Source organism: Physeter macrocephalus, chromosome 9 (assembly GCF_002837175.3).
Source record: "Physeter macrocephalus isolate SW-GA chromosome 9, ASM283717v5, whole genome shotgun sequence".
Taxonomy (NCBI): Eukaryota; Metazoa; Chordata; class Mammalia; order Artiodactyla; family Physeteridae; genus Physeter; species Physeter macrocephalus.
In genome coordinates this window covers 77,735,078-77,762,524 of record NC_041222.1, presented here as the reverse complement: position 1 = coordinate 77,762,524, position 27,447 = coordinate 77,735,078, and the positions used below count along the sequence as shown (strand labels likewise).

Here is a 27,447-nt window from a genome sequence, read left to right as displayed (position 1 = left end):
GCAAAGACCGGTCCGTGCTTATCCAAATCCATTCATCTTTTTGCCCAGCAAAAATACTGGGCAAATTCCTTGCAGTTAGGTATGGCCAAGTGACTAAGTTCTGGCCAGTGGGGAAAGGAAATCGTGGGGTGGGACTTACAGGAAGGCTTCTGAGAATAAGGACAGTCCACTGCACATCCCTTTCCTTTACCTTTTCTCCTCCCTCCTTCCTGCTGCCTGGGCTTCACACAAGATGGCTGGACCACTCGCAGCTATCCTGGATCATGAGGTAATCGTGGGGATAGAAACCAGTGTTACAGCAAGAGATGCCTGAATTTTTGATGACTCAGAGCTGCCATACTAACCCTGGATTTCTTTCATGTGAGGAAAAAATAAACTGCTATTTTTTGGCCTTTTTGTTTCACCTAGCCAAACCTGATGCTAACTTATATACTTTTTGAAAGTGCCTTTAAATATTGTTGTTTCTTAAACTAGATCATTTTCATCAATGCTCATCTGTTACCCCCAAAAAAGACTTGTTAGGAAAGGCCATTTAGAATTGAGTCCTAAACAATAAGGAGTAGAGAAAGGAGATTAGGAGATGTTAGGAAAAGAGAACCTGGGGAGCCCAGAGTGATCTGGGCAAGGCAGATAGTATCATACGGTCATGGAGGGGAGTGAGTAAGAGTAGTATCTTGAGGATGGGCGTGAAAGTGACTAGTTATGTGGACCTTGCTGGGAAAATCATCTCTTTCACAGATTCTGATGATGTGAATGTTAGGTCTTTTGTAATAGTCACACAGGTCCATGAAGCTGTGTCCTTTCTCTTTCCCCTGTCTATTTTCTCTCTGTGTTTAGATTGGGTAGTGTCTATTGTTCTGTCTTCCAGTTCATTGATTCTTTCCTTCTCTGAGTTTAAAAATTTTGGTTATTGCATTAAATTTCCATTTGGTTCTTCTTTATATCTTCCCTTTCTTTGCTAAGACTTGCTGTTTCTTTGCTGAGACTATTTAGTCTTTCATTTCTGTCAAGCATGTTTTAATTACTCATTGAAACATTTTTCTGTGGCTGCTTTAAAGTCTTTGTCAGATCATCTTAACTTCTCTGTCATGTTGATTTGGTATCTGTTGATTGTCTCTTTTTGTTCAATTTAAGATCTTCCTGGTTCTTCATATGATGAATGATCTTTGATTGAAACCTCTGGGCATTGGTGGTGAAAGCCCTGGCTCTTCATTGATGTCCTCTGACGCCACCACCTGGGGAGAGGGAGGAGGACCTCATTAGTGTCAGATGGGGATGGAAATGCAGGCTTCCCATGTAATCTCCAATGACACCACTGCTTTGTTCTAGATCCTAAGGTCCCTAGCCAGTCTGCCTTTGTCTCTCCATCTTTCAGTCTTCTTATGTTTGTTTTATTTATTTGTTTTAAATGTTTAATTCTCATGGCAGACAATGTTAGTCACCTACCCCACCCTACTTCCTCTTTTTTTTTTTTTTTTTTTTTTTTTTTGGCTGCACCATACGGCATGTGGGATCTTAGATCCCGGACCAGGGATTGATCCTGCACGCCCTGCATTGGAAGTGAGGAGTCTTAACCACTGGACCGCCAGGGAAGTCCCTGTTTTTTTAAATGTAATGTCCAGAGTTCTAGTTGTGCTTAGTGGAGGAAGAGTGAAAAATACATCTATCCCATCTTCCCGGAGTAGAAGTCCAATTCAGATTGGACACTACCCAGAGGTAGCACAAACCCCACATATTATGGGGCTCAGTCCCACAAAACTGCCCCTACTTTGGACGCTAGTCATAAGTTCTCGGTGGCTCCAGACCACCTGTTCTTTTTGCCTGGGTAGCTACAAGTTCAGGCCTTTCCCAACCCCCTCAGGAGCAATAATTCTCTAGAACTCAGGAAAGTTCTAAACTTACAATTGCAGTTTTCTTATAAAGGATACAACTCAGGAATAGCTAAATGGTAGAGACTCATAAGGCAAGGTCTGGGGGGTGGCGGTAGGGTGCAGGCAGGAACTTCTGTTGGAGTTGGGGTGCCGCCTTTCTGGTTCACAGATACGTTCACCAAACAGGAGGCTCGCCAAGCCTCATAGTCCAGGGTGTTTATCTGAGGTTTTATTACATAGGCATGACTGATTGAGTCATTGGCCACGTGTTTGAACTCAATCTCTAGTCTCTCCCTGCTTCCTGAATAATGGGGCTGTAAGTTCCAGCCCTCTAATCATATGGTTGGTTCCCCTGGCTGCCAGCCCCCATCCTAAAGCTATTTTGGCTCCTCCCAGTAAGTCAACTCATTAGCATAGACTCAGGTATGGTCTGCAGGGGCCCATTATGTATAACAGAAGACCCTCCTGTTACTCAGGAAATTCCAAGTGTTTTAGGAGCTCTGTGCAATAGTTGGGGACAAAGACCACATTTTTTTTTTTTATTATGCCACAGATTATATTTTAAAAATTTGTTTTTTCTAACCAGTGAAGTTCACTTATTTTACAACAATGTGACATATTTTTTTGTAACTTTCAATTAACTCCAGTTTTCTTGTCATTTAATAACTGAAAACACATTTGTTGCCCTGCCTGTGTCCTCTTCAGATAAAGTGCAGGAAGCAGGGAAGAGATGAGCTGTGTCTCATTGGGAAGTGGATTTCACTGTCAGAGCAGGGACAGACTTGCTCTATAGATGCATCTCTAAATAGCTGTCCTTTCATTTGCTTGCTTTCACCTTCACAGGAACCAGTGCATCAACCAGATGAAAGAGGTGAAGGAGCAGTGTGAAGAGCGAATAGAAGAAGTCACCAAAAAGGGAAATGAGGCTGTAGCTTCCAGAGACCTGAGTGAACAAAAGGACCAAAGCCAGCAGGTAATCCTGGCTTTTTTCTGCCGAGGGTCTCCCAAAGGTCTTCCTAACTTCTCTTCAGGCGTTTTCTTCCTTCATCTGCTCTCTGACTCGCTCTTCTAGTTCCTTGACACACAACAGCCTGGTCCCGGGATGCAGGGTCTCTGGCCGAGCGTGCTGGCCTCCAGACCTGGTCCCTGTGCTCCGGGCCATAAGGCGATTGCTTCATTTAAAGCTCACAGCCATGCTGGGAGAGAGTTGTTGCTGTTGTTTTCTTGTTTGGAGGGCTCTGAGGCCCATGGAGGTGGTTAGAAACTGTCCCAAGGTCACAGTACCTGGTCAGTGATGGAGCTGATCAGAGCCCGTGCTATCAGGCTGCTTCTTGGGAAAGCACAGCCCATGGAAATGCTGCTCACAGCCTTCTGGGGATCTTGGTTTGTTTTAAATACAGCACTTTTATTGAGATATAATTCACCTACCATATAGTTCACCTATATAGTATTTATAATTCAGTGGGTTTTAGTATATTCACAAAGTTGTGCAGTCATCATCACAGTCAATTTTAGAACATTTTCATTACCCCAAAAGAAATCCCATACCCATTAGCTCACTCCCCTTTTACCCCCAGTCTCTGGAGCCTGAGATAACCTCTAATCTATTTTCTCTGCAGATTTGCCTTATCTGGGTATTTCATATCAATGGAATCATACTGGTTTTCACATAGCATAATGCTTTCAGGATTCATCCATGTTGTAGCATGTATGAGTACTTCCTTTTTATGGCTGAATAATATTCCGTTGTATGACTGTACCACATTTTGTTTATTCATTGGTCAGTTGATGGGCATTTGGGTTATTTCCACTTTTTGGCTACTGTGAATAATGCTGCTGTGAACATTCATGCACACATTTTTGTGTGAACGTAAGCTTTCATTTCTCTTAGGTATACTGTATACCTAGGAGTAGCATTGCTGGGTCGTATGGTAACTCAACTCTCCTTAATGTATTGAGAAACTGCCATACTGTTTCTGAAAGTGATCATACTCTTTTACATTCCTGCCAGCAGTTTATGAGGGTACCAGTTTCTCTACATCCTTGCCAACTCTTGTTATTATCTGTCTTTTTCACTATAACCATCCTAGTAGGTGTGAAGTGGTATCTCATTGTGGTTTTGATTTGCATTTCCCTAATAACTGATGATTTTGAGCATCTTTTCATATGCTGTATTGGCTGTTGGTATATCCTCTTTGGAGAAATGTCTATTTGTATCCTTTGTCCATTTTGAAATTGAGTTATTTTTATTATTTAGTTGTAAGAGTTCTTTATATATTCATATAAAGATATTGGATATATGATTTGCACATATTTTTTCCCATTCTTTGAGTTGTCTTTTCACTTTCTTGATAGTTTTTAATTTTCATTATGTCTAGTTTATTTTTTCTTTTGTTGCTTGTTCTGTTGGTATCATGTCTAAAACCGCTTTGCCTAATCCAGCATCCTGAAGATTTATTCCTGTATTTTCTTCTGAGACTTTTATAGTCGTTAGTATTTATTTAGTTCTTACATTTAGTCCTATGATTCATTTTGAGTTAATTTTTGAGTATGGTGTGAGCTAATGTTCCAACTCTATTATTTTGCATGTGGATATCTAGTTGTCTCAACACCATTTGTTGAAAAAAAAAATAACTATTCATTTCCCCACTGAGTTGCCTTGGCATCCATGTCAAAAAATCAGTTTACTGTAAATATGAGGGTTTATTTTTAGACTCTCGGTTCTGTTCCATTGATCTCTTTTTCTGTCCTTATGTCCTTACTACACAGTCTTGATTACTGTCTTTGTAGTAAGCTTTGAAATCAGCAGCTTTAACTGCTCCAACTTTGTTCTTCTTTTTCAACATTGTTTTGGCTATTCTGCACCGGTTGACTTCTGTATGAATTTTTGGATCCGCTTGTCAATGTCTTCAACAAAGCCAGGTGGGATTTTGACAGAGATTACATTCAGTCTGTACGTCAGTTTGGGAAATGTTGCCATCTTAACAACATCCAGTCTTCTGTTGTGTGAATGTGGGATGTCTTTCCACTTAAATCCTTTAAAAGTCTTTTTCAATAATATTTTGTAATTTTCAGAAGTCTTGCACTTCTTTTGTACAATTTATTTCTAAGTATTTTTTGATGCTATTATAAATGGAATTGTTTTCTTAATTTCATTTTCGAACTGCTTATTGCTAGTGTGTAGAAATAAAATTCATTTTTTATATTGATCTTGTATCTTTCAACCTTGCTGAACTTGTTTATTTGAATAGTATTTTTTTGATTCCTTAGGATTTTCTGTATTAAGATTGTCATCTAAAAATAGTTTTACATCTTCCTTTCCGATCTGCATGCCTTTTATTTCTTCTTATTGCTTAATATCCCTGGCTAGAACCTCCAGTATAAGAGGTTCTATAAATAGAAGTGGTGAGGATAGACATCTTTGTCCTGTTCTTGATCACAGAGGGAAAGCAATTAAGTCTTTCACCATTAGGTCTCATGTTAGCTGTGCAGGCATACCTCGTTTTATTGTGCTTCACAGATACTTGTGTTTTTTTACAAATTGAAGGATTGTGGTAACCCTGTGTTGAGCAAATAATACTGGCTCCATGTTTTCCAGTTTGCTCATTTCATGTCTCTGTGTCACATTTTGGTAATTCTCACAATATTTCAAACTTTTTCATTATTACGTTTGTTACAGTAATCTGTGATCAGGGGTCTTTGATGTTACTATTGTAATTGTTTTGGCCTTTTTTAAGCAATAAAGTATTTTTTAATTAAGGTAGTACATTTTTTGGACATAATGCTATTGCATACTTAATAGACTACAGTATAGTGTAAACATAACTTTTATATGCACTGGGAAACCAAAAAATTGGTGTTACTTGCTTTATTGCGATATTCACTTTATTGCAGTGGTCTGGAACCAAACCTGCGATGTCTTCAAGGTATGCCTATATATTTTTCATAGATGCACATTATCAAGTTGAGGTAGTTCCCCTCTATTCTTAATTTGTTGAATGTTTTTATCAAGAAGAGTTGTTGGATTTTGCCAATGTTTTTTCTGCATTGAGATGATCATGTGTTTTTGTCCTTTATGCTATTGACATGGTATTACATTAATTGATTTTTAGATGTTAAACTAACCTTGCATTGCTGGGAGAAATCCTACGTGGCCATGGTGTATAATCCTTTTGTATGTTGCTTGATTTGATTTGCTAGAATTTTGTTGATGATTTGGGGGTCTATATTCATATTAGGTGTATAGTTTTATTTTCTTGTAATGTCTTTCTGTGGCTTTGGTATCAGGGTAATTACTGGGCTCATAGAATGAGTTGGGAAGTATTCCTTCTGTTTTTTTGGAAGAGTTTGTGAAGATTTAGAATTAAATGTTTGGTAGAATTCACCAGTGAAGCCATCTGGAACTGGGCTTTTCAGGGGACGGGGATTTTTAAATTACTACTTCAGTCTCTTGCTAATAAGTCTGCTCAGATTTTCTACTTCTTCTTTTTTTTTTTTTTTTTTTTTTTAAATTATTTATTTATTTATTTTTGGCTGCATTGGGTCTTTGCTGCTGCGTGTGGGCTTTCCCTAGTTGCGGCGAGTGGGGGCTGCTCCTCATTGCGTTGCACGGGCCTCTCATTGCAGTGGCCTCTCCCGCTGCAGAGCACGGGCTCTAGGCACGCGGGCCCCAGCAGCTGTGGCGTGCGGGCTCAGCAGTTGTGGCTCATGGGCTCCAGAGCGCAGGCTCAGCAGTTGTGGCACACGGGCTCCATTGCTCCGCGGCATGTGGGATCCTCCCGGACCAGGGCTCGAATCCCTGTCCCCTGCCTTGGCAGGTGGACTCCCAACCACTGTGCCACCAGGGAAGGCCCTCTACTTCTTCTTGAATCAGTTTTGGTAGTGTGTGTCTTCCTAGGAACTTGTATGTTTCAGCTAAGTTATGAAACTTGATGGCAAACAATTGTTCTTAGTATTTCCTTATAATAAGACATTTTTATTTGTGTAAGGTTGGTAGTGTTATCCTCTTTCATTTTTGATTTTAGTAATTTGAGTTTTTTTTATTCTCAGTTCATCTAGCTAAAGCATTGTCAATTTTTTTCATCTTTCAGAGAACTTTTGGTTTCATTGATTTTCTTTCTTTTCCATATGTCATTAATTCCTGATATAATCTTTATTATGTCCTTCCTTGCTTTAGGTTTAGTTTGCTCTCCTTTTTCAAGTATCTTAAGGTGAGACATTAGGTTATTAATTTGAGATATATCTTTTTTCTTGAGATAGGCCTGTAAATGTCCCTCTTAGTACTGCTTTAACTGCCTTCCAGAAGTTTTATGTGTTGTGTTTTTAATTTTTCTCAAGGTATTTTCTAATTTTCCTTGTGATTTCTTTGGCCCATTGGTTATTTAGGAGTATGTTATCTAATTTCCACATATTTGTGAATTTCTCAAAAAATTTCATTCCTGTTATTGATTTATAATTTCATTCCATTGTGACTGGAGACCATATATTGTATGATTTCAACATTTAAAATCTGTTGAGGTTTGTTTTGTGGCCTAGCATCTGTCTGTCCTGGAGAAGAATGTGTATTTTGCTCTAGTTGGGTTGGGTGCTCTGTAGATGTCTGTTCAGGTGGTTTGTCATGTTGTTCAAGTCTTCTCTTTCCTTATTGATCTTCTGCTTACTTGTTAATACATTATTAAAAGGTTTTTCTGGGAGATGTGGACCCAGCCTCAGAGCTTCTGCTTTATGCCAGGTGGTAGGGCATGACCGGGGTAGACAGGGTTTCCATGTTCTTATTCATCAGAAGGACGTAGTGGTCCATTGCATTGCTCAACATTGTTGAAGGTTTATGGTCATGGAGCCCCTGGCTGCCTGTGCTCCTGTTTCAGCTCCGAGCCCCCAGTGAGCCCCAGCCCAGGCCGCAGGAAGCAGGCCTGCCCCAGGCAGAGGTGCCACAAGCAAGAGGGAACATGCCCAGCAACAGCAAGCCCCAGACACCAGTCCCCAGTTCTGAGGCGGCTTTGGATTTGAAGAAGCAAGGCGAGAAAGGTAAGCGAAGCTTGGCAATGACACGTTTAAGCCCTCTTCAGGGTCCCGTGCCAATAGAGAGCATAGCAGCGGGTCATGCCCTCCAGTCCACACAAATACACAGGGCAGAGTGTGCTGCTGGCGGCCGGTGGGGACTCGGTAACGGGGCTGCAGGTGGCAGGTGAGTGTCTCTCTGGCACCTGGACTTGGGGCCACGGGCTTTTTCTCTGCCTTACTGATGTCTCACATTGTAAACTAAGTGCCTAGTTCTTTGGCAGCTCTGTAAAGGAAGGTCCAGGCAAAGCCTTTATTCAGGAGAGTGGTGGGACTGTGGGATTAAGGGGACGTGGTTGAGTTCTAGGCAGCTGTCGTTGGCTCCCAAGCACTCATCTTAAATAGGATGATCAGATAACCTCAGCAGTGCAGCCTCTTCCACTTGCAGGGTGTCTCTGTGAGCCAGATAACTTAGTCTGAATTTTTTTTCTAAGCCATTTCCTCTTCCTGGTGGTTCTGAAGATGAGCTGCGGGCATAGAGAGGCCTGGAGTATGCTGAGGCCACAAAAGAAATGATCCACCTGCCCCATCAGTCCACAGTCCTTGGGAAGGCTCTGGGAATTGAGTGGTACGAGGGTTTCTGGTTTTGTCTTAACTAATTGCTAGAGAGGTCACAGCTAACTATGTTCTGTGCACAGAGGGAACCAAGGAGATTCAGGTCGTCAGCAAGGAGGAGCTTCAGAGGGACAGCCTGGGGCTGCCGAAGGAGCCAGGGCGAGAGCAGAATGCGGAAGAAGACAGACGCGTGGGCGGAAAAGGCCATGGAGAACCCGGAGAACTGGGCCAAACCCCACAGGTGCCAGCTGCCCTGTTGGCAAGCCAGGAGAATCAGGAGATGGAGGGCCCTGAGCGGGACCAGCTCGTCATCCCCGACGGGCAAGAGGAGGAGCGGGATGCCGACGAGGAAGGTGGGTGAGATGGTCCACCTGGCACCAGCGTCCTCAGTCTCCTTCCTGATGCAGGATGGGCAGCCATGAAGATTACCAAACAGCAGGTCACTGTTTGGTGGTTCGTTTTGTTTGTTTTGTATGCACTATCCAGCAGGAGGCAGGACAGAAGAGCCATCACTCCCAGCACTTGGAACTTTTAGAAATAATATTCACAGGGAGCCTAGGGGGCTTTCCAGGTGGAAGACCTTGGGATGGGAGCTGAGCATCAAGTACACATAGGTCTCCTGCCAGGTGGACCCCACGCCTCACCTTTGTTGCTCCACTTCCGGAAGGAAGGATTGGCTAGATGGAGTTTGACGCACATTTGAGCCTTGCAGAAAAGTGACGTGGGAATCCCACCTTTCTGGTTTGGTTGACTTTTCTCTTTTTTAAAGGAAAGTGTGGGAAACTGAGATTAGCAGAATATTCTGGGATGTATCTTGGTCCCTGAAAGATGGGGAGAATTTCAATCCTAGCTAAGCCACGAGTGCTTAGACAGAAGACACCTGTGTTCTGAGCCTGATCAAGTGACAGAAGTTGGGGAATGTACTTATTTGCAGAAGTTACCCTGATTCCATTTAAATCTTAATTTTCATTCAAGCTTCTGACGAGTGTGTTCTCACAAGTTTTCAGTTAAAGAATTGGGGGAAAAAAAGAAGGGAAACTGGTGGCTGATCAGATTGGCACTCAAGTTTCAGACCATTCAGTAGCTGGTCATCAAGTACAACCGCTACCAGCAGGCCTGAGATACTGCTGAGGCTGTGTGTCACACCTCGTCCTAGGTCAGCTGTAATGGTCTGATCAGTAGAATAAAGCTACAGGGCTCGCAGGCCTGGGCTTTGTTTCCACTTCAGGCAGTGAGTACAGGGAAATAGAACTAGAGCTGCCTTTTCCAGGCAAGCTTTTTTTTTTTTTTTTGCGGTACGCGGGCCTCTCACTGTTGTGGAGCACAGGCTCCGGACGCGCAGGCTCAGCGGCCATGGCTCATGGGTCCAGATGCCCCGCGGCACGTGGGATCCTCCTGGACCGGGGCACGAACCAGTGTCCCCTGCATCGGCAGGCGAACTCTCCACCACTGCGCCACCAGGGAAGCCCTGAGTATGTTTCTTGAATGCGTTCTGTCCCCATCTTCTTTTCTGGTTGCTCTTCTCTCCAGGGATGAATGCAGTGATGAATGATCTAATTCTGTGAAAATGTTATCCTTTGGCTCACAGTAGCCACTCCATTTCCTTCTCTCGGGGCAGTGAACCATTCTAAGGAGATGGCTGCCATTAACCAGCAACCCGTAGTTTCCGAAAACAGTGGTGCCTTCCTTTAAACTTGAGTTGATTGTCTCTTTAAAAAACTGGGATTTTGGTTTGGTGAGCTAGTTACCCCGTTTCCAGCCTGGAATATAGCCCTTTATTTAAGGCCATATTTTGTATAGATTCAGAATTGGAGTGGGGCATACATAAGTAGAGAACTCCTGCATGGTATTCGCGCTGGAAGCAAGCACATGCGTTCCTGTCATTTCCTGAGAGGAAGCAAAAAGATTTGATTGTTAAACCAGGATTGGGATAACCCCAGTACCTGGGCTCTGGTGTTCCTATGGCATCGAGAGAGAAATGATGTAGCTTATGTTTAATGGCTCTGCTAATTTTATAGGGAGAAACCAGCAAAAACTGGGAGCAGATGATGACTACAACATGGATGAAAATGAGGCAGAATCTGAAACAGACAAGCAGGCAGCCCTTGCGGGGAATGACAGAAACGGAAATGGTAATTAACGGTGGTGGTGGGGTCACCTTTCATTTCTGCTTTGTGGTCCTTCACTTTTGCAGTGACTATACACCGAATCCCAACAATAATAGTGTAAATAATCCATCATTAGGAGACTTTGTTTTCTGCAGAAGCCTTCGAGTGTAGGGGCAGTGGAGGGAGGTGAAGGGTTGAAAAGGCCACGACGAAGACCTGTCAGAAAGTCTGCATATGTGATGTGGGGCTCAAGCCCTCAGGAATCAGTGAGGATTTGTCTTCAGTGACATTTAGGGATTTCCCAACAAAATGATAGTTCACTGCTTCGTTACTCCACAGCACCAGTTGAAAAGCCCTGATACATGCACAGAGCTTCCAGGCAGCTGTTTATAGTAGCACTTTGTGTTATTGTTATTTTGAATTTTTGAGGAGTCCAGGCAGGATGATCAGATTCTGGATCTGTCTGCCTCTTGTGACTGGATTCAGGTTGAACATTTCATAGGTGCAGTTGTGTTCCTCTGGCTTCCCACCAGGAGGCACAGAATGGCAGGTTGATCCTTGGTTAAGGTGGTGCCCACCAGGTCTCTCTGTTGCAAAGGTCCATATTCCCTGTGTAATACATTGTCTAGAGGGGGATGCTTTGAAATAATGTGGCTTTGCCATCCACCGAAACCCACTGTCTAAATAATAACTCCTCACATTTATTAACTGCCGTTCTTTAAGGACCCCCTCACCCCTAACGTGTACATGTGAGCGTGCGCGCGTGCACACTCTCTCTCTCTCTCTCTCTCCGTCTTCCACCCTTGTTTTGGTATCACTGTGGTCTCAAGGTTTCCTTTTTTGAAATTCGTTTTTCCATCAGACTCTTGGTGTTTCTTTCTGTTTCTAAGAGCTCTTTATATGCTGGGGAGGTTGGCCTTTATCTGTGATTTAAGTTGCAAATACTGCCTGGCAGTGTGTCTTGGTTTTGCTTAGGGTTTTCTGCCATGTGAAAGTTTCAAAAATTTTTCTTTTCTTTTATTGACTCTAGATATTGAGTCATAGTTTTCTCATCTAGACTTGAAATGAATTCACCCATGTTTTTGTTCAGTATGCTTTCAAATTTTTCTTTTGGTTCCATTATGAAATAAAACAGATTCACAAAACCACACATAACAAGTGAATTTTTAGAAGGTAAACACGTTGTAACTGCCCCCTGCCTCCCTGGTGAAGAAATAGAACTTGAGGGGTCCTCCTGAGGCTCCTTCTCTGTTGCTTGTCCTGTCCTAGCACCTTCCCTCCCTGTACTAGAAATGCCTATCCTGACCTTTCCAGTCAGCATTTTCTTGAATTTCTTTATGGGTTTATCACTCAAGTGGGCATCCCTGGACATCATAGTTTAGTCTTGCCCGTTTTCTTAAATTTGCTATGTCTTTGATATATCTCTGAGTCTTCAGGTTCCCCCTCCATTCCTTTTTCTTTTTTTGTTTACACTCTATTAAAGAGCCATAGCTGTTTGACCTGGAATTTCCCACAATCTGGATAGTGTTGACTGTGTATTCATAGTTCGGTGTGGTGTATTCTTCTTTCCTCCCTATTTCCTGCAGATCACCAGCTGATATCTAGGTGGTATTTTAATTCAACTGTTCCTATTTCATTTGTTAATTAGAATATTTTATAAATAGATGTCAGTGGTATTGTTCATATAGCATAGGCAGGATAAATGCTTCTCCTAAGCATTGGTAATTTACTGTGAAATTTACCAATTTTCACAGTAAGGAATTATTTCCTCTCATCTTCTGAAGGTGACCATTTAAAAAATATAAACTTGAGGATTTAAACCTTTTTGACAGGTTTCACTCAGTTGCATTTATTATCCTTTTTGATGTTCACCATTGTCCCATCTTCTTTGGCCAGTGGGGTCTTCCCCACTTTCATCTGAACCTTTTGGTTCTTTTGTCCCTGTCCTGCTCAGCCACTGCTTCACTCCACACAGTGCTTTTTCTCTATGAGGGGCTCTACCTAGGAAGGACCCAGAAAGGAGCCAGTTTCAGAGGGAGCCTCCACCAGCTCCTTTGTCTTCACCATGGACACTCTGTGGTCACTTGCTATGGGAGTAGCAGAAACACTGCCACTTCCAGCTGCAGTTCTCCCACTGGCCCAGGTACTTTCTGGTGTAAACCTGTGGGCTGTTAGGGGTTCTGTTGTTCTCAGGTCCATCTGATACTCATTGCTTCCCTCTGTTTTCTTTTGATGCCCCTATCCTATGGGTCACTGTCCATGGTTTGCTTTTTTTAAAAAATATATATAGTATTAAACAATTCATAGCACTCTTACATTTTTTTTTTTGATGATGTTGGGGGTAGGATTTTATTAATTATTTATTTTTGCTGTGTTGGGTCTTCGTTTCTGTGCGAGGGCTTTCTCTAGTTGTGGCAAGCGGGGGCCACTCTTCATCGAGGCGCGCGGGCCTCTCACTATCGCGGCCTCTCTTGTTGCGGAGCACAGGCTCCAGACGCGCAGGCTCAGGAGTTGTGGCTCACGGGCCTAGTTGCTCTGCGGCATGTGGGATCCTCCCAGACCAGGGCTCGAACCCGTGTCCCCTGCATTAGCAGGCAGATTCTCAACCACTGCGCCACCAGGGAAGCCCCCCATGGTTTGCTTTTAACCGCTTGTATTTGGGGGGGGTCTGTGGGACTCCTTGTCATCTAGTTTTGTTCTAAATGTTCTCCAGTTTTTGAGTTTTTAAATTTAGTTGCTTTATGCAGGGACTCTGAGAGATTCAAAAACTATACCACTGTTTCTACCATCTTTCCAGAATCCTCCTCTGCTTTCATGTTTTACATTTAGATCTGTTGATTCATTTGAATTATTTCAGGTGTATTCAGGTGAATGGCACAAGGTGTGGGTCCAATTTTCGTTTTCCAAAGGTGTTTCCAATTGGCCCAACACCATCTTAATTCACCGTCTCAAAGTTAGTGATTTGAGGTGCTACCATCATCAAACACTAAATTTTTATATGTACTTGGTCCTAATTTTTGGATTTTCTATTTTTGTTCCATTGGTTTGTCTCTTGATTTGCAGTGTACCACATTACTCTTAACAGCTTTTTAAAAAACCATATGTGGCAAGTTGAGTTCCTCTGGAAAATCCCAGCCAACATCTCTTTGAATAATGCTTCTTTCATTTTTGATTCCTTCTTGAATTCAGATTAAAAGTATATTAGATCTTCTCAGTCTATTTGTGTCTCTTACCCTCTTTTTCATATCTCGCATTTCTGCCTTTCTGATCTGTGTTGAGAATTATTTCCTCAGAAATATCTTCCAGTTCAAAAATTTTTCCTTCAGCTATGCCTTATCTGTTCTTTTTCATTTCTAAACTTTCTACTTGGCCATTCTTTATGGGCCCTTATTCCTTGCTCATGTTTTCAAACATCTTTTATTTCTCTATCAGGGTTGTTTCATATTTTCCAATTGCAATATCTGAAAACTTTGTGGGTATTTCTATTTTGTTTCTGCAGGCTCTCTCGATCCCTTGTATCCTTGCTGTGTTTTGTGCTTCTTAACTGTGAGCTACTGCTTTCCTTGCAACTTTATCTGTGGGTGTTGTCTTCAGGGTTTTTTTTTTGTTTTTTGACCACATGGAAAAATGTGAGTTCAAAGTATATACCTGTACAATCATCTCATGCAGTTAAGAATCTCCCACTCCACACACTAGGCTTTCTTGCTGTCCCCCTTTCATTGCAAGTTTATTTCCTATTACCTTTAAGCCAAGGATGTGAACTTTTGGGGTTTCAGCTTTATATAGGCATCCCCTTCTTGACTCTCCACCTTGAGGGGAGCCCTTGTCTTTAGGGCCTGTGCTCCTGCACCTTTTGAAGCTGTGAAGGGAGAAGCCCAGAGTCTTCAGGTTTCAGCAGAAGTCCTTAGGGCAAAAGCTGGCATTGATGCTTATTACCTTCAGGAGTTGTTACTTCCACTTCAGTTTTGGCCTCAGATTCCTCCTTTTAGTGCCATTCATAGGCAATGCATTTTAATGTTTAATTTAATTAAAAATTTTTTTCACTTTTCATTTTGAAATAATTTAGAGTTAAAAAAAAAAACTAGTAAGAATTTCCATATATCCTCCATCCAGGTCCCCCAAATGTTAACATCTTATGTAACCACAGTACAATTATCAAAATGAAGAAATTAATACTGATATAATGCTATATCTATAGACATTATTCAAATTTCTTGAATTGTCCAACTAATCCCTTTTCTGGTCCAAGATCTAATCCAGGATCATACACTGCATTTAGCATTGTACTTAGTGTCTTTTAACCTGGAACCTTGTCTTTATCATTTATATCACTGATAATTTTTGAAGTGTTCTGGCCAGTTGTTTGGTAGAAAGCTGTTTGATTCAACAATGCATCCTTAAAAAATATCTTTCATATTTTATACAGCATGTCACTCACTACAGTTGGTTGTTTGGGGTTTCTAAAATTGGAAGTCTTAAGTTGATTTTTAAATTATTTTCATAGACTCTTTAGGTAATTTTTTTTTTAATGCAAAAGATGAACACATTAGGAGTCAGAATTTTAAACAGATACAAGTTAAATGTGTGACTTTGCAGTGAAGCCTTGGGATCGTTCATCCCTTATACCCAGGTGTCCTTGTAAGGATTTGACCTTGTACCTGCTAAGACTTTAAACAAATTGAGGAGTTTGGCAAAGGAAAGAAGCAAAATGTTCTGTCAGCTCTTTTAAGAAAGAATTTTAAGTTGAAATCATTTTAAAATTATGTCATCAAGATAGTTTAAGACCCTGCTTGCTCCAGGGAGAATTAGAAGAGGCATTAGCTCCAACTTTATTAGAGAACTTAAGGCAGTCGTTTATTTAATAAAATTGTCAACCATTTAACGTGCAGTAGTTGTAAATGAGGATCTTGCTTTTAGGTTTTATTTGTGATGTGTATTTTTACGTCCTTTGTGTATCAAAGGATAGAGTAAGGAGGCTGGAAGCCATGTCTAGACATCAGCTCTGTACTGAGAGCTTTGGCGTCACGAAAGCTGACCTAAGTTGTGAGTGGCTTTTAGGAGGCAGTGTGCTTGCGGCTAGAGGTGCAGGAACAGAGATTCAGGCAACCCACAAGGTTCACGATCATGTCAAAAGTTCCATGAGAGTACGTTTTATATTGTCCATTTGCCAGGACGTTATTTCACTCTTTCACACAATTATGGAGTTTTTAGATGGTTTAGCTATCTTGTCCTTGATTAGCAGTGCAATTCCACGTTGTACTGTTATTGTGGGAGATACAGTCCTCTTTATGACACAGCTTCTAGACATTTATGTACAATGGGACCTGCCTGGGCTGGGTTTCTCAAAATGTTTAATACTAGAACATTATGTTGTTGTTGTTTTCCTTTTTTAGTTCTTAACGCTGAAAATCAGAAAGGAGGCACAATAAATTTACTAGAACAGCGAGAAAAGAGGAATCACACACTCTGAATCAAACTGGAATCACATACTTTGTGTCAGAATTGAACAGAGATCACTACAAAATATTCATGAGGGATTGAATACTGTGAAATGTACTAAGTAAAATATCTAAAGATGATTATTGTGGAGTTTTAGTTTGTATTTACTATGTAGGAAAATGAGATTGTCTTTGAGACACTTTTGAAGTGTCTGTATTGAGATGTCAAAATTGTCGAAATTTGTTGGCTAATAGGTATTTCATGAGAAGATCAACACCAGAAATAGAACACAGGTTCTCCTTCAAGTATGGCAGCAGTAGGATTCTGCTGTGGAAGTAACTTCTGACGTGAAGGAGACCCAGCACACTTACAGAGCTCCTTGTCCTCAGTTCCCTCTGGAGTCATTCTCTTCTCCACATGCTGTGCTGAGTGACGGCTACCAGCCCCCGTTATTTCTCCTCAGTGGGCACTGAATGATTTTTGGTTTATCTTCTTGTACCCACCTCTGGTTCTGACAATCAGTGGCCTAGAGCGCTGAGTGTTAACACAAACATCACTAGCAACGGTGTTAAGTCTAAACACAAAGGTGTTTTGTGCGATAATTTTTTAAAAGATTACTTGTATAATAACCCTTGTCATTAATGTACAAAATGCTTTTAAGTGACTTGTAATTTGAATACTTGTGATGTATACTTGCTTTGCTTAATATGTGTGGGCAAAGCAAAATCTTATGTAACAAGTCCTTAGACTTTTGTGGATTAGACTTTTTGACACAGCAGGGGCCAAAGCAGAGCTGACCCTGGCTGCCTGCAGCAGAACAGTGAGGGCAGCACAGTACTGTGGGGAGAACTGCCTACTTCACTACTAGAAGGAAAAAAGAGAAAGTTGATGTTGAAGGATATATATATATACATCATTACAAATTTGGAAAGATTAGAAAGTCAAGAGAAATGCAATAGTTGTTTATGTCAGTTTACATTTAGCATGTGGTAAAGGACTATCACAAAACTGATTTAAAAATCAAAAGTTAATGAAAACAACTAATCATAATTTACATTAATAGGTGATGTCAGGTTTGACTTGAGTTGGTTCTTAATATTTTAAGGTAAATAAGCTCTTGCTGGGCTTGTGAATGACTGGCAAATTCACACTAATGACCTTTAGTGAGGCTCTCTAAGGGGTAGGTGGGTAGTGATGCTTATTAAAATACATTTTGAGTCATGGGATTTGAGATGCAGGGGCCTCAGGTCATCGGACATAACTAACTCCCTTGTTTACAGAGAAGAAACTGGGGCCTGGAGGAGTTCTGAAGCTTCTCCAGGCCAGCAGCCCGTGAGCTGGAGTGCCTGCGTCCGGCCAGCTGTGGACTCCGGGTGCCACTGGCAGTCACTGAGGGCAGGTCCTGGTTTGCATTCAGGTTAAGATCTCCAACTCGAATGCTGTGTGATATTCTCCTACCTAATCACTAAGATTAAACTTTCTACCCAGAAAAGGCAACTGAAGAAGGGTATGAAAGTAGCTTTATAAGATACTTATCTAAGTCCTTGTCCAGCCTCCCTCTGTGTCTTAGTCTTAGGGTTGATATTCTCTCTTGCTTAGCCTTTATTCATCTCATGTTTAATCAGTGTGCCTAGAGTTGCTGAGAAATAAAATACTGTTAGTTCAACTTTTAAAACTGCTTTCAGTTTTCCCTTCATCCCCTGTTGGATCCCTAAGGAATCAGCTTGTAAACTGTGGATTAAGCATGGTGGTTTGCCTTATTAATTCAACCTTTTGTGGAATGAGATGTCAGTCATTGTAAATTTAAAAAATCATTTCATCTCCTGTACAGGGGCACCAAAAGGCCATTTGTTCAGGAGGTGTGTGCTTTAGCTATTTCTTCAAGCAGTCATGCTTTATTACTATTGACTTCCCTTGGGATCACAGACACCTCCTTCCAAGGAATAATCTAGAGGTGTCACAGTTATTTAAAAAACAAACAAAACCTGTGTAATAAGCATCAAATAGATATCAGACCCCCAACCTTGGTCTTTTGGGTTCATCCCAAATTAAACCAGCAGGTAGTCCAATTTTTAATAGGTATAAACTATTTGATTCACAACCCTCCTCTATAAGATGGTGAGCAGACAGGAGTGATGATTCATTTGATCTTTTTTCCTGCAGGTAGGACTGCAGATGAAGATTCCCTAAGCAATTTTGGATTAGATTTCATGAATTATCTAATCACCACACATAGTATACCTTTGTGTGATAGAATTTGAGAAATAAACCATTATCTTTTAAGTCAGTATGCTGTCATTAAGTAACTAGATTGATAACTAGCCTGATTGTTTTAATTGGTAATAGGTGGCTATCTATTCATAGTAGAACTTGGAATGGTGTAAGAGAATTGTGATTTCAGGGTCCTTTAAGGTCCAGGGGGAATTGGTCTATTCCCACTATGTATTTTAGCCTAAAAGATTATTATAAATAGTAAATGATAGTTTATAGGACACTCAACCAACTTCTAACACTTGTCTTTGAAATAAGTTTGAAAACAAATATATACATTTTAAAGTTCCCATTAACTGTGGGTTATATTAATATTTTTTCACATAGTTAGCTTAGACTGAAAATGTTCATTAGTGTTAGGAAGTTGGGGAAATGGTTTATCTCGTGTATTTAAATGTTTGTATGTTTGTGTACTATTTCAGCTCAGAGGGCAACACTTTCTTAAAGTGTACTAACTAAGCCACTGTTCCGTAACAGCTGGTTTGTAAAATTCTGGTAATGTATACACTGAAGGATTACGCAGAAGTAGTTATCTTGCCATGCACTTAAAAAAAAACAAAGAAACAAAAATACTAAACTAAAATGCTTCTATCCTTGTTGGTGCGCCTGTGAAACACATCTCTGGGAAAGTTACATGACTTGAAATATTCTCATCTGTAAACTACTATATATAAACTTAAGGTGACATTTTTATAAACTAGGACCCTAACCAAGGACAAATGCCTATTTTTTATCCTTACTCCTTAGAATTAAATGTTCTAGGGACTTCCCTGCTGGTCCAGTGGTTAAGACTTTGCCTTCCAATTTAGGGGGTGCGGGTTCATTCCCTGGTCAGGGAGCTAAGATCCCACATGCCTCGCAGTCAAAAAACCAAAACATAAAACAGAAGCAGTATTGTAACAAATTCAATAAAGAAAGACTTTAAAAACGGTCCACATCGAAAAAAAAAAATCTTAAAAAGAAATGTTCTAAACTAGAACAAAAATCCTGAGTCAAGTGACATAGGCTTACACTTCATACCCCTACAGAGATTCTAATACTGTGGAAGTGGCTTGGTAAATATTTGACTATTTAAAGTCCAAGTAAATGATTGTGACTGATCAGTGTTTTGCCTTTTAGCACCTTTATAAACAGATTTAGATGAACAAATGCTTTTTTAGAATGAATGTTAATAAACACATGGGAATTAATTAGGATAAAAACTCAAGTCTTATTAAGAGGTAAGCCGGAGTCTTTGTGGAAGAGCTCCTGGTGTTTGTTAGAGCTTGCTTTTTACTACTTTCTCTCCCTTAAAGCTGTAGTGAAATGCAATGGAACCTCCAGTATAATGTAACATGTCTGCCTTTATCCAGAAATCAAACCTTCACCTGACTGTTTTAACTCAGTCCAAAAAAGCTGCTGCATTATCAACATTTAACATCTGAGCATCATTTAAAAGAGTAGTTCTGTGACCTTAACCAGCAGTCTACAACTGCCAGTTTTTTCCCTGTGAAGGATATCTTGGTATAATAACGTCCTTGCTCTCGTTTTTTGAGATGGGTTCATTCAGAAGTTATTCGGGAAGTCAACAGATAGATAGATAGATAGATAGATAACACATCTGTGGTCAAAACAAAGCACCACACTTTCCTTTAAACTTGGCTTAATGTTTGAATTCTAAACAGGAGGTTGCAGGTATTTTATCTTTATCTATCTTTGCAGTAGTTTAGAAATTCAGAGTTTTACATAAATAACTAACACTTTATGTGATCCTGGAAAAGCTGATACGTTCTCTTTTTAAATAGAAGGAATAGAAGGCAATAATGTTTGTTAGCAGAGGACTACAGAAAAAAATCTTATAGTGTAAGTGAATGCAGCTTCACTTCACTGGAAGCAAACTGTTTAGGGGTAAAGCTACCAGACTCCCAACTTGCCACCTCCAAGTTCCTATTTCCAAATTCCTCTGCACTCTTAGTGTCCTGTGTTCTCACCATCAAGTGTCTCTGCTATTAAAGGGAGCCCCAGAGGCCTTGTTTTACCTCCTCTATTCAGTTTTCCAACAAATTGCCTCCAGGATGTCTTTTACATTTTTAAAAGATCCACACCCCATTAATTGAGTGAGCAGGTTCTGGAACAATGAATGAAGGCCTTTTTCTCAAGTTTATACTATAGCTGGGAAGACAGAAACAATTAACTATTTAAATTACAACTGAAAATGCTAAGCACTTTAAGGGTTTGGCCTAAACCAGGAGATGGAGACGCCTTCTCTGAAGATGTCACACTTCAGCTGAAACTCGAAGGATAAAGGGAAGCTATCCAAGAGAAGAGGCTTGCTGGTCAAAGGAAAAGCAACAGAGCTGCAGCTTGAGAAGCCAAGGGAAGAGGGCAGAAATGAAGTGGCCAAATTGGGCGTCAGTGGGTGAAGACTATATATCATTAACCAGAGAATAGGGGATCTTTTACAATCATACCAGCTCCTCCAAGAACAGGGATGACTGGGGGGAAATCAGTTCTTCGCAATGACTCTGTCTCCGTTACTTCACCCCACTCACTCACACCTCAGCTTACTCTCCAGATTCTGCCCCACCTCTTCAAGAAAGGTCTCCCTCTTGTCGCCAGCAACCTTTGTCAGATCCAGTGGGCCCATGTTGGTCCTTATCTTAGGCTTTTCAGTTGTATGTGGCCCTGCATTGTTTATTTTCTGGCTAAATCTCCTTTGCATGCTTTTGCATCGCCAGAGCAGAACTCTCCTAAACTTTTCGAAACAGGGTGCTCTTTGACCAATAACTGAGGTAATGTTTTAGAGAATGTTTCAGAGTCTTATGAAAATAGTGACATAAAAACTTTGCCAGAAGGTGGCATGGCATGATTTTAATGTGCTCACTTATGTTTCATCTACCTGCTCCCCGCACCCCCGTTCCCTAGCCCACTCTTAGAACTTGGCTGTCCCAACTCTATTCCTTGGGACCAATCTCAGGCTCTTCTACAGGCTCCCTGAGCAATTGCAACCCCCAGTCCAGGCTTTAGTTTACATCTTTGCAGCCACTTAGTCCCCAGTTCATGTCTACCCAAGAATGTACCTTTCAGCTCCGCACCAGACTACTTGCTGTCTTCACTAGGATGTCTTTCAACGACATCTCAACAGGGAATTCCCTGGTGGTCCAGTGGTTAGGACTCCACGCTTCCACTGCTGGGGGGCCTGGGTTTAACCCCTGGTTGGGGAACTAAAATATCGCAAGCCAAGCGGCCAAAAAAAAGAAAAAAAAAAAAAAAAAGACATCGCAACATCTAAAAATCTTTATCCCCAAACCTCGTCTCCTATTTTGCCTATATAAGCAAATGGCACCACTCCATCTAGTTATCAAAGCCATAAAACCTACGAATCATCACCCTTGATTCCCACAGACTCACCCAATCATTACCAAGTCCTGTACCTCTTTTAGCTTTTGATTTATTCACTTTTCCTCTATTCCCTCTGCCACTACCTTAATTAAGACCAACCATCATTATTTCCTCTCACCTAAAGAGCTTCCCTGCCTACAGCCTTGTCCCCTTTTGAACCAGCAGTCTTGAGCAAGCAGATCTGATTTGATCCTGTTGTTTCCCCGAATCAAACCTTTCAGTGGTATCCACCAACATCACGGTCAAATTCATTCACCTGGCTTCCCAGGTTCTCCCCTTACTTCTCAAGCTCATCCCTCCAGTCCCTTGTCCCGCTCTATACTTTAGTCAAACTGCCACCTTCTCAGGCTTGTGAACATCTGTGTCCCTGTCTAGGACCCCTTTACCAGCTAATGCCTCTTCATTAACCTTTGGGACCCAGATGAGATGGAGACTTTCTCCATAAATCTTTTATGTGAGGTGGTTCTCCTACACCAGCATACTGCGTTTCCCCAGGATAAAGACCCGTCTGCTTTTCTGCATTCTTAAGGTGGTTAGATCTGTGAGGGGAGAGGTGGTCTTTTCCCCCATCATTTTTTTTAGCACCTCGAATGGCAGATATTTTAAAAGTTCTAAAAAATGTAACTTTCAGCTTTTCTAATTAGAAACCTGCAGTTAAAACTTAGGAACACTCTGCTCTTAAGAAGACCCACTCCTGAAAAAACAGCCTTAGATGCTCTCTAATTAGGCAGAACACTTGCTCAGTAACTTTCATTTACGTTAGCTGACCTAATTAGACATCATTTAAAAAATGCCAGAGTGCTCTCTTAATCCAACAGTCCCTGGTGGCCCTGACCCGCATTCTTCTAGCTTGCCTCAGGCTCTTCTTGGCAGTTTGCAAAATCTTGCTGTTTTTTATCCTCCGTGCATTTTCTTTTGATTCTTTCTTCTACTGCCTCTTTTCTACCATTTCTTTGTCTTTTTTGTTTGAAGTGTTCAGAAATTACCAGCCAGAAACAGTGTTCCTTCTCAAAACACTAACCAAATAGCTAACAACAGGGTATATTCTTTATCTCTTCATAGCTCAAGTTTCTACTGTACAGCCTACTTTGTTTTTAAAGACTTCTGGATTCTGAGATTTCAGGATGCCTACTGGCTGTTCCTGGATGACACATGTCATCAGTCTACTTTAACAGCCGTGAAGGAGGGGGTCAGGAAAGTTCTTACTCTATAGCGGGCAAGATTTGCTCAGGTTAGCTGCTTGCAAATATTTCCAGAAATAAAGTTTCAATAATCACATTTGCAAGAAAGGTGTCAAATAAGAATTAGGATATTTGAAACTCAGAAACCACAGAGCAAATATAAAATGGTTGCTAATCTTAAGCCAAGCCAAAAGTCAATTTAAGTTAGGCACAGGGTAGCTCATTCTGCTAATAGTATTGCTTCCTGTGGAGGAGAAGGAAAGGCCCCCAGAGGCCATGGCAGCTTGACACAGAACAGCAGAGCAGAGACAGGGAGAGGAATTGACAGCAAAGGAAGAAGGGTGAAGCCACTGGCACTGGGCATTTGTAGGTATAGGTGATTTAAATCAATTTTCAAAGCCAGGGGATGCTGGAAAGACCCTGATTGAAAAGGTCTGATGGGTTAAACTGTGAAGTAGTAAACAAAAAGGAGTATGCCGTGTTGAAACCTAACTCTAAAAATGAACAAATCTATACAGTCTTATCTTTTGAATAATGTCACTAGCAAACATGATGTGTAATCTTTTAAAAGTGCCAGAAGTAACAGTTGAAGGATTAAAAAAAAATCTATATTCTGACAGGTATATAATTTAAGATACCATGACACATAAAATCACAATCCCCATGTAATTTAGTCTCCCTATATAGCTAGGAGGCCCCCCCAAATCCCTTTTAAATGTATTTTGCCCAAATCCCATGTGTTTAAAAAAATCCCTTAATTTGAAACTTCTTTTGGATAATTTGAACTACTCAAACATTAAGAGTAATAAACACCTTCAATTCTTAACATGTATCAACAAAGTGCTATTGTTTTTCATCTCCAGTAGTGCATTTTTTTGTCAAGAAATTTATTAACCTTTACAAACACTATTTTCACTCAATCATTCATAAAAAATGATTTCTGAGTAAATCTGTAATAAAACCATATAATGTTCATCAATGCATTCAATAAGACCAGTTTCATCCATGGAACATAATAAACCACTTTAAAACAGCAGTTTTCATTCACGTCATGTAAGGCTGTCAAATTAAAAGTATTCCTTATAATGGGTTGTTACCCAAGAAATCCATGTCACTTCATGTAAGACTGATGGATAGATCCTCTAAGAGTAGAATCTGAAAGTAGACTCCACCTCTTTGGTCACCTTTTCAGTCTCTCTTTCAAACAAGTTTCACAACAGGAAAATATTTGTGAGCAGAGAAATCAAATTCAGGAGGAACCTGTAAAGAAAACAAAGTCAATTAATGTATCTTATACATATTCAGACAGTAAACAAAATAAAGACTATTATAATTTTAGAGTTTCTCATGTTTTTAGAGACAAGGCAGCACAAAAGAGATTTAAAAGAAAATGATGTAGCTTATCTCTGGATTTATGAAGGTCATTAGAAAACATGCTGAGCAGCTGTTTTCTAACTTCAGAGAACAGTTAACAAAGGAAATGGACTTAAATTACAGGAAAAGGTCATGGGCCAGCAATTTTTTTTTTAGTTCCAGGGTCGCTGATGCTCCTGAGCAATGAAATGAATCACTGCTAAAGCAAAGCAGGAGATAAGGAAGCGAGATCATAGAAAAGCAATGGGAGTAAACAAACAGACGTATGTATATAATGGGCAAATGCCACCCAAAATGCCTCGGTGGTTGGCCTCTTACTTCTGCACCAAATGTTGATACAGCACTAATGATACAACAGCATTACCAACGGAAGCTTACAGAATCTTCCATGTCCTGAGCCATTAAAGTCTCTAATTATTGAAGCATTCACTTTTCTAAAGGCAGATGACTTTTTAAATAACTCTCCCATAAATTTGATTACACACATTTTCTTTTATTACCTTAAGTCATTCAGTAATTTACATGGAAGCGAAGACTTCAGAGATTTTAAGTCAACAAAATCTTTAAGTTTCAAGGAAAAACGGCAAGGTCTAATTTATTTTCTGCCACTGAATCTCTTTTAGAATAGTTTTTATGAGCATTTTGACTTTTTTGTAATATTTATTCATCTTACTGAAAAAAAAATGAAGTTTTACTATAAATTAAGACCACTTATTTTCCCTACAATATACTTACCTTAGATTCTTTTTTGTGTCCTCCTGCCAATAACTTCACAACCACAAAGTTGGGTTTGGCAACCTTTAAAATTCTATTGACCTAAACAATGAGCAACATTAAGCTATCAAAACATAAAATTCATAGTCAAAATATATTGATTTATAGATTAATAGGAAACTGGCACGATGTGAGTGTTGATATTTTATTAAAATAAAGGCAATTTAAAAACATGAACACCATCATACGTCTTTTGGTAACACAGAACTCTAGTAGTCAACCATGAAAACTTGAAAGGGCTACTGTATCTCATTTTCATTAAAACAAAAGAACATTACACTGCAAAGTCCTACAAAGACAATATAATATAGTGTTCGGGGCATGGACTCTGGAGTTAAGCTGTCGGTTTTCAAATTCCAGCTTTGCCACTTGCTAGCTATGAAACCTCTGGAAGTTTTCTAACCTCTCTGTTCCTTAGTTTCTTCATCTGTAAAAATAGGGATAATAATTTACCTATCCCACAAAGATTTGTTCTGAGGATTAAGTGAGTTAATACATATTATGAGCTGAGACCGACACCTGGCAGGTAATAAGTGTCCTTTAAGTGTTAACTGTTACTTCTGACAACCATTTGTCTAAAAGGCCTCTCCTGAACACATGAATAACAATGGAATGGAATACTCACTTAAGAGGAAGTAAGGGGCAACCTGAAGGAAAACAAGTTCCCATTGCCCTCTTCTTAGTGACCTCACTTGACACGTCACCACGAGTTCAGGAACTGCTTCTCCTCAGCTCCAGATCACACATCCACTTACCTACATGACTACTCCATTTGGACATCCAAAAGCCATGTCCAAAACTGAGCTCCTGACCTTCCCAGCCCTGCCTCCCCCATGCTCCAGCCTGCAGTCTTCCCTACGTGACTCAGTCCACCCTGGTGGTGCTCAGGCCAAAAACCTCAAAACCATCCTTGACTCTTTTTCTTACCCCACATCCAATCCATCACCATCAATCAATCCCACTGGCTAGGCCTTAAAACTCACAGAGGACGCAATCACTTCTGATCCACTGGCACCACCACCTTTCAACTGCATCATAGCTATGGCCTCTAACTGGCTCCCCTGCTTCCACCCTTGGTCCCACCACAGTCTATTTTCAGCACAGTGGCCAGAGTGATCCTTTAGAACAAAAATCAGATCTGGTCACATCTCTGCTCAAAACTCTCCAACAGCTCAGCCCCTTGTTCACCTCACTCCAACACAAAGCCCTTGGCTGGTTCCTCAAATACAACAGGGCACACTCCTCCCTCTGCACCTTTACACATGGTGGATCCCCCTGCCTAGAAGGCTCCATCCCGAGGGCCACGTGACTTGCTTCTTCACCTTCTTCCAGGACTTGCTCAGCAGCCAACTTATTTAAAAATGTCTAATCCCCTCCACATGCCTCCTTGTAGCATTCACCATCCCTTTTCCCAGCTTGATTTTTCTTCATAGTACTTATGATCTTCTAATACACTATATAACTTACTTATTTATTTACTGCTTGCCTCCCCTGCCCACAGGAGGGCCCAGATTTCTGTGTTTTTTTCCCTGCTGGAACCTACCAGAGTGCTTAGGCATAGTAGGCACTCAACAATATTTGTTGAGTTAAATAAATGAAGTCCACTAACAGATATATTCCATCTATTACAGGCACCTTCCTCTAATTTTTACACTCCCCCCTTTTATTTTCTTTCATTACGTGACTATATATGATTTTTTTAAAAAGTCCTCTCTCTCCTACCCCTCCTTCCCTGAGGCACTTAGCAACCCTCCTAAGAAGCAAACACTGTTATTAATTCTTATGTATCTTTCCAGAGATATGTTATATTCATATAATATTGGCACACATACATGTAGTCTTCCTTTCTTCCCCTTGACTGAAATGGCAGCATACTATACATACAGATTTTAAGCTTGCTTTTTAAACTTCTTATATTCTGAAGAACATTCTATTACAGTAAATAAATATCTTCCTTGTCCTTCTTAGGGCTGCACGGTACTCTACTGCATGATGAAAAATCATTTAACAGTTTCCTCTGATGGACACTAAAGTTTCCTCATTTTTTTAGTATTACAAATCCTGCTGTAATAAATACTCTTGTATATTCATCATTTCCCACATGTGCACATGTATCTATAAGATAAATCCCAAGAAGCAGAATTTCTGGGCTTAAGGACATGTGATTTTTAACAGATTGCTAAAATACGCTTCCATGGAGGCTGTACCAAGATATACTTCACAAAATGGTCTGTGTGTTACAGGTAACTCTCATTTACAGAATAAACGCATTTCAATAAAATTAGGTATAAATTATGAAACTAACAAAAGGCTGAAACAGTATTTTATATTTTACAAGTTCTGAACTCTGTAGAATGATACTCAAAATAGTCTTCAAAAACAACAGTCTTTATTTTAAATGGTCAAGTGGAATACAGCTGTTTTTACTTCCTG

The 27,447-nt window shown here is 40.5% G+C and overlaps 2 protein-coding genes across 7 annotated transcripts in view; one reads left to right on the top strand and one right to left on the bottom strand.

Annotated features, from left to right (window-relative positions):
- GOLM1 (golgi membrane protein 1) overlaps positions 1-27,447 on the top strand; it is a 117,813-nt gene that overhangs the window by 42,906 nt on the left and 47,460 nt on the right. For 2 of the 5 annotated variants that reach the window (XM_024132873.3, XM_028494106.2), the window contains exons 6-10: positions 2,715-2,844; positions 7,739-7,898; positions 8,570-8,839; positions 10,505-10,618; positions 15,988-16,639. In XM_024132873.3, the coding sequence (XP_023988641.1) occupies positions 2,715-2,844; positions 7,739-7,898; positions 8,570-8,839; positions 10,505-10,618; positions 15,988-16,064 (751 nt within the window). In that variant the 3' untranslated portion in view covers positions 16,065-16,639. Of the gene's footprint in view, positions 1-2,714; positions 2,845-7,738; positions 7,899-8,569; positions 8,840-10,504; positions 10,619-15,987; positions 16,640-17,313; positions 18,152-27,447 lie in introns of those variants that run through there. The other 3 variants (XM_028494104.2, XM_028494105.2, XM_055087263.1) reach the window with 3 other exon arrangements.
- The window catches only part of NAA35 (N-alpha-acetyltransferase 35, NatC auxiliary subunit), a 109,586-nt gene continuing 98,978 nt past the window's right edge, over positions 16,840-27,447 (bottom strand). For both annotated transcript variants that reach the window (XM_028494103.2, XM_024132917.3), the window contains exons 22-23: positions 24,976-25,056; positions 16,840-24,126 (exon numbers count right to left, since the gene is read on the bottom strand). In XM_028494103.2, the coding sequence (XP_028349904.1) occupies positions 24,067-24,126; positions 24,976-25,056 (141 nt within the window). In that variant the 3' untranslated portion in view covers positions 16,840-24,066. The remainder of the gene's footprint in view (positions 24,127-24,975; positions 25,057-27,447) is intronic.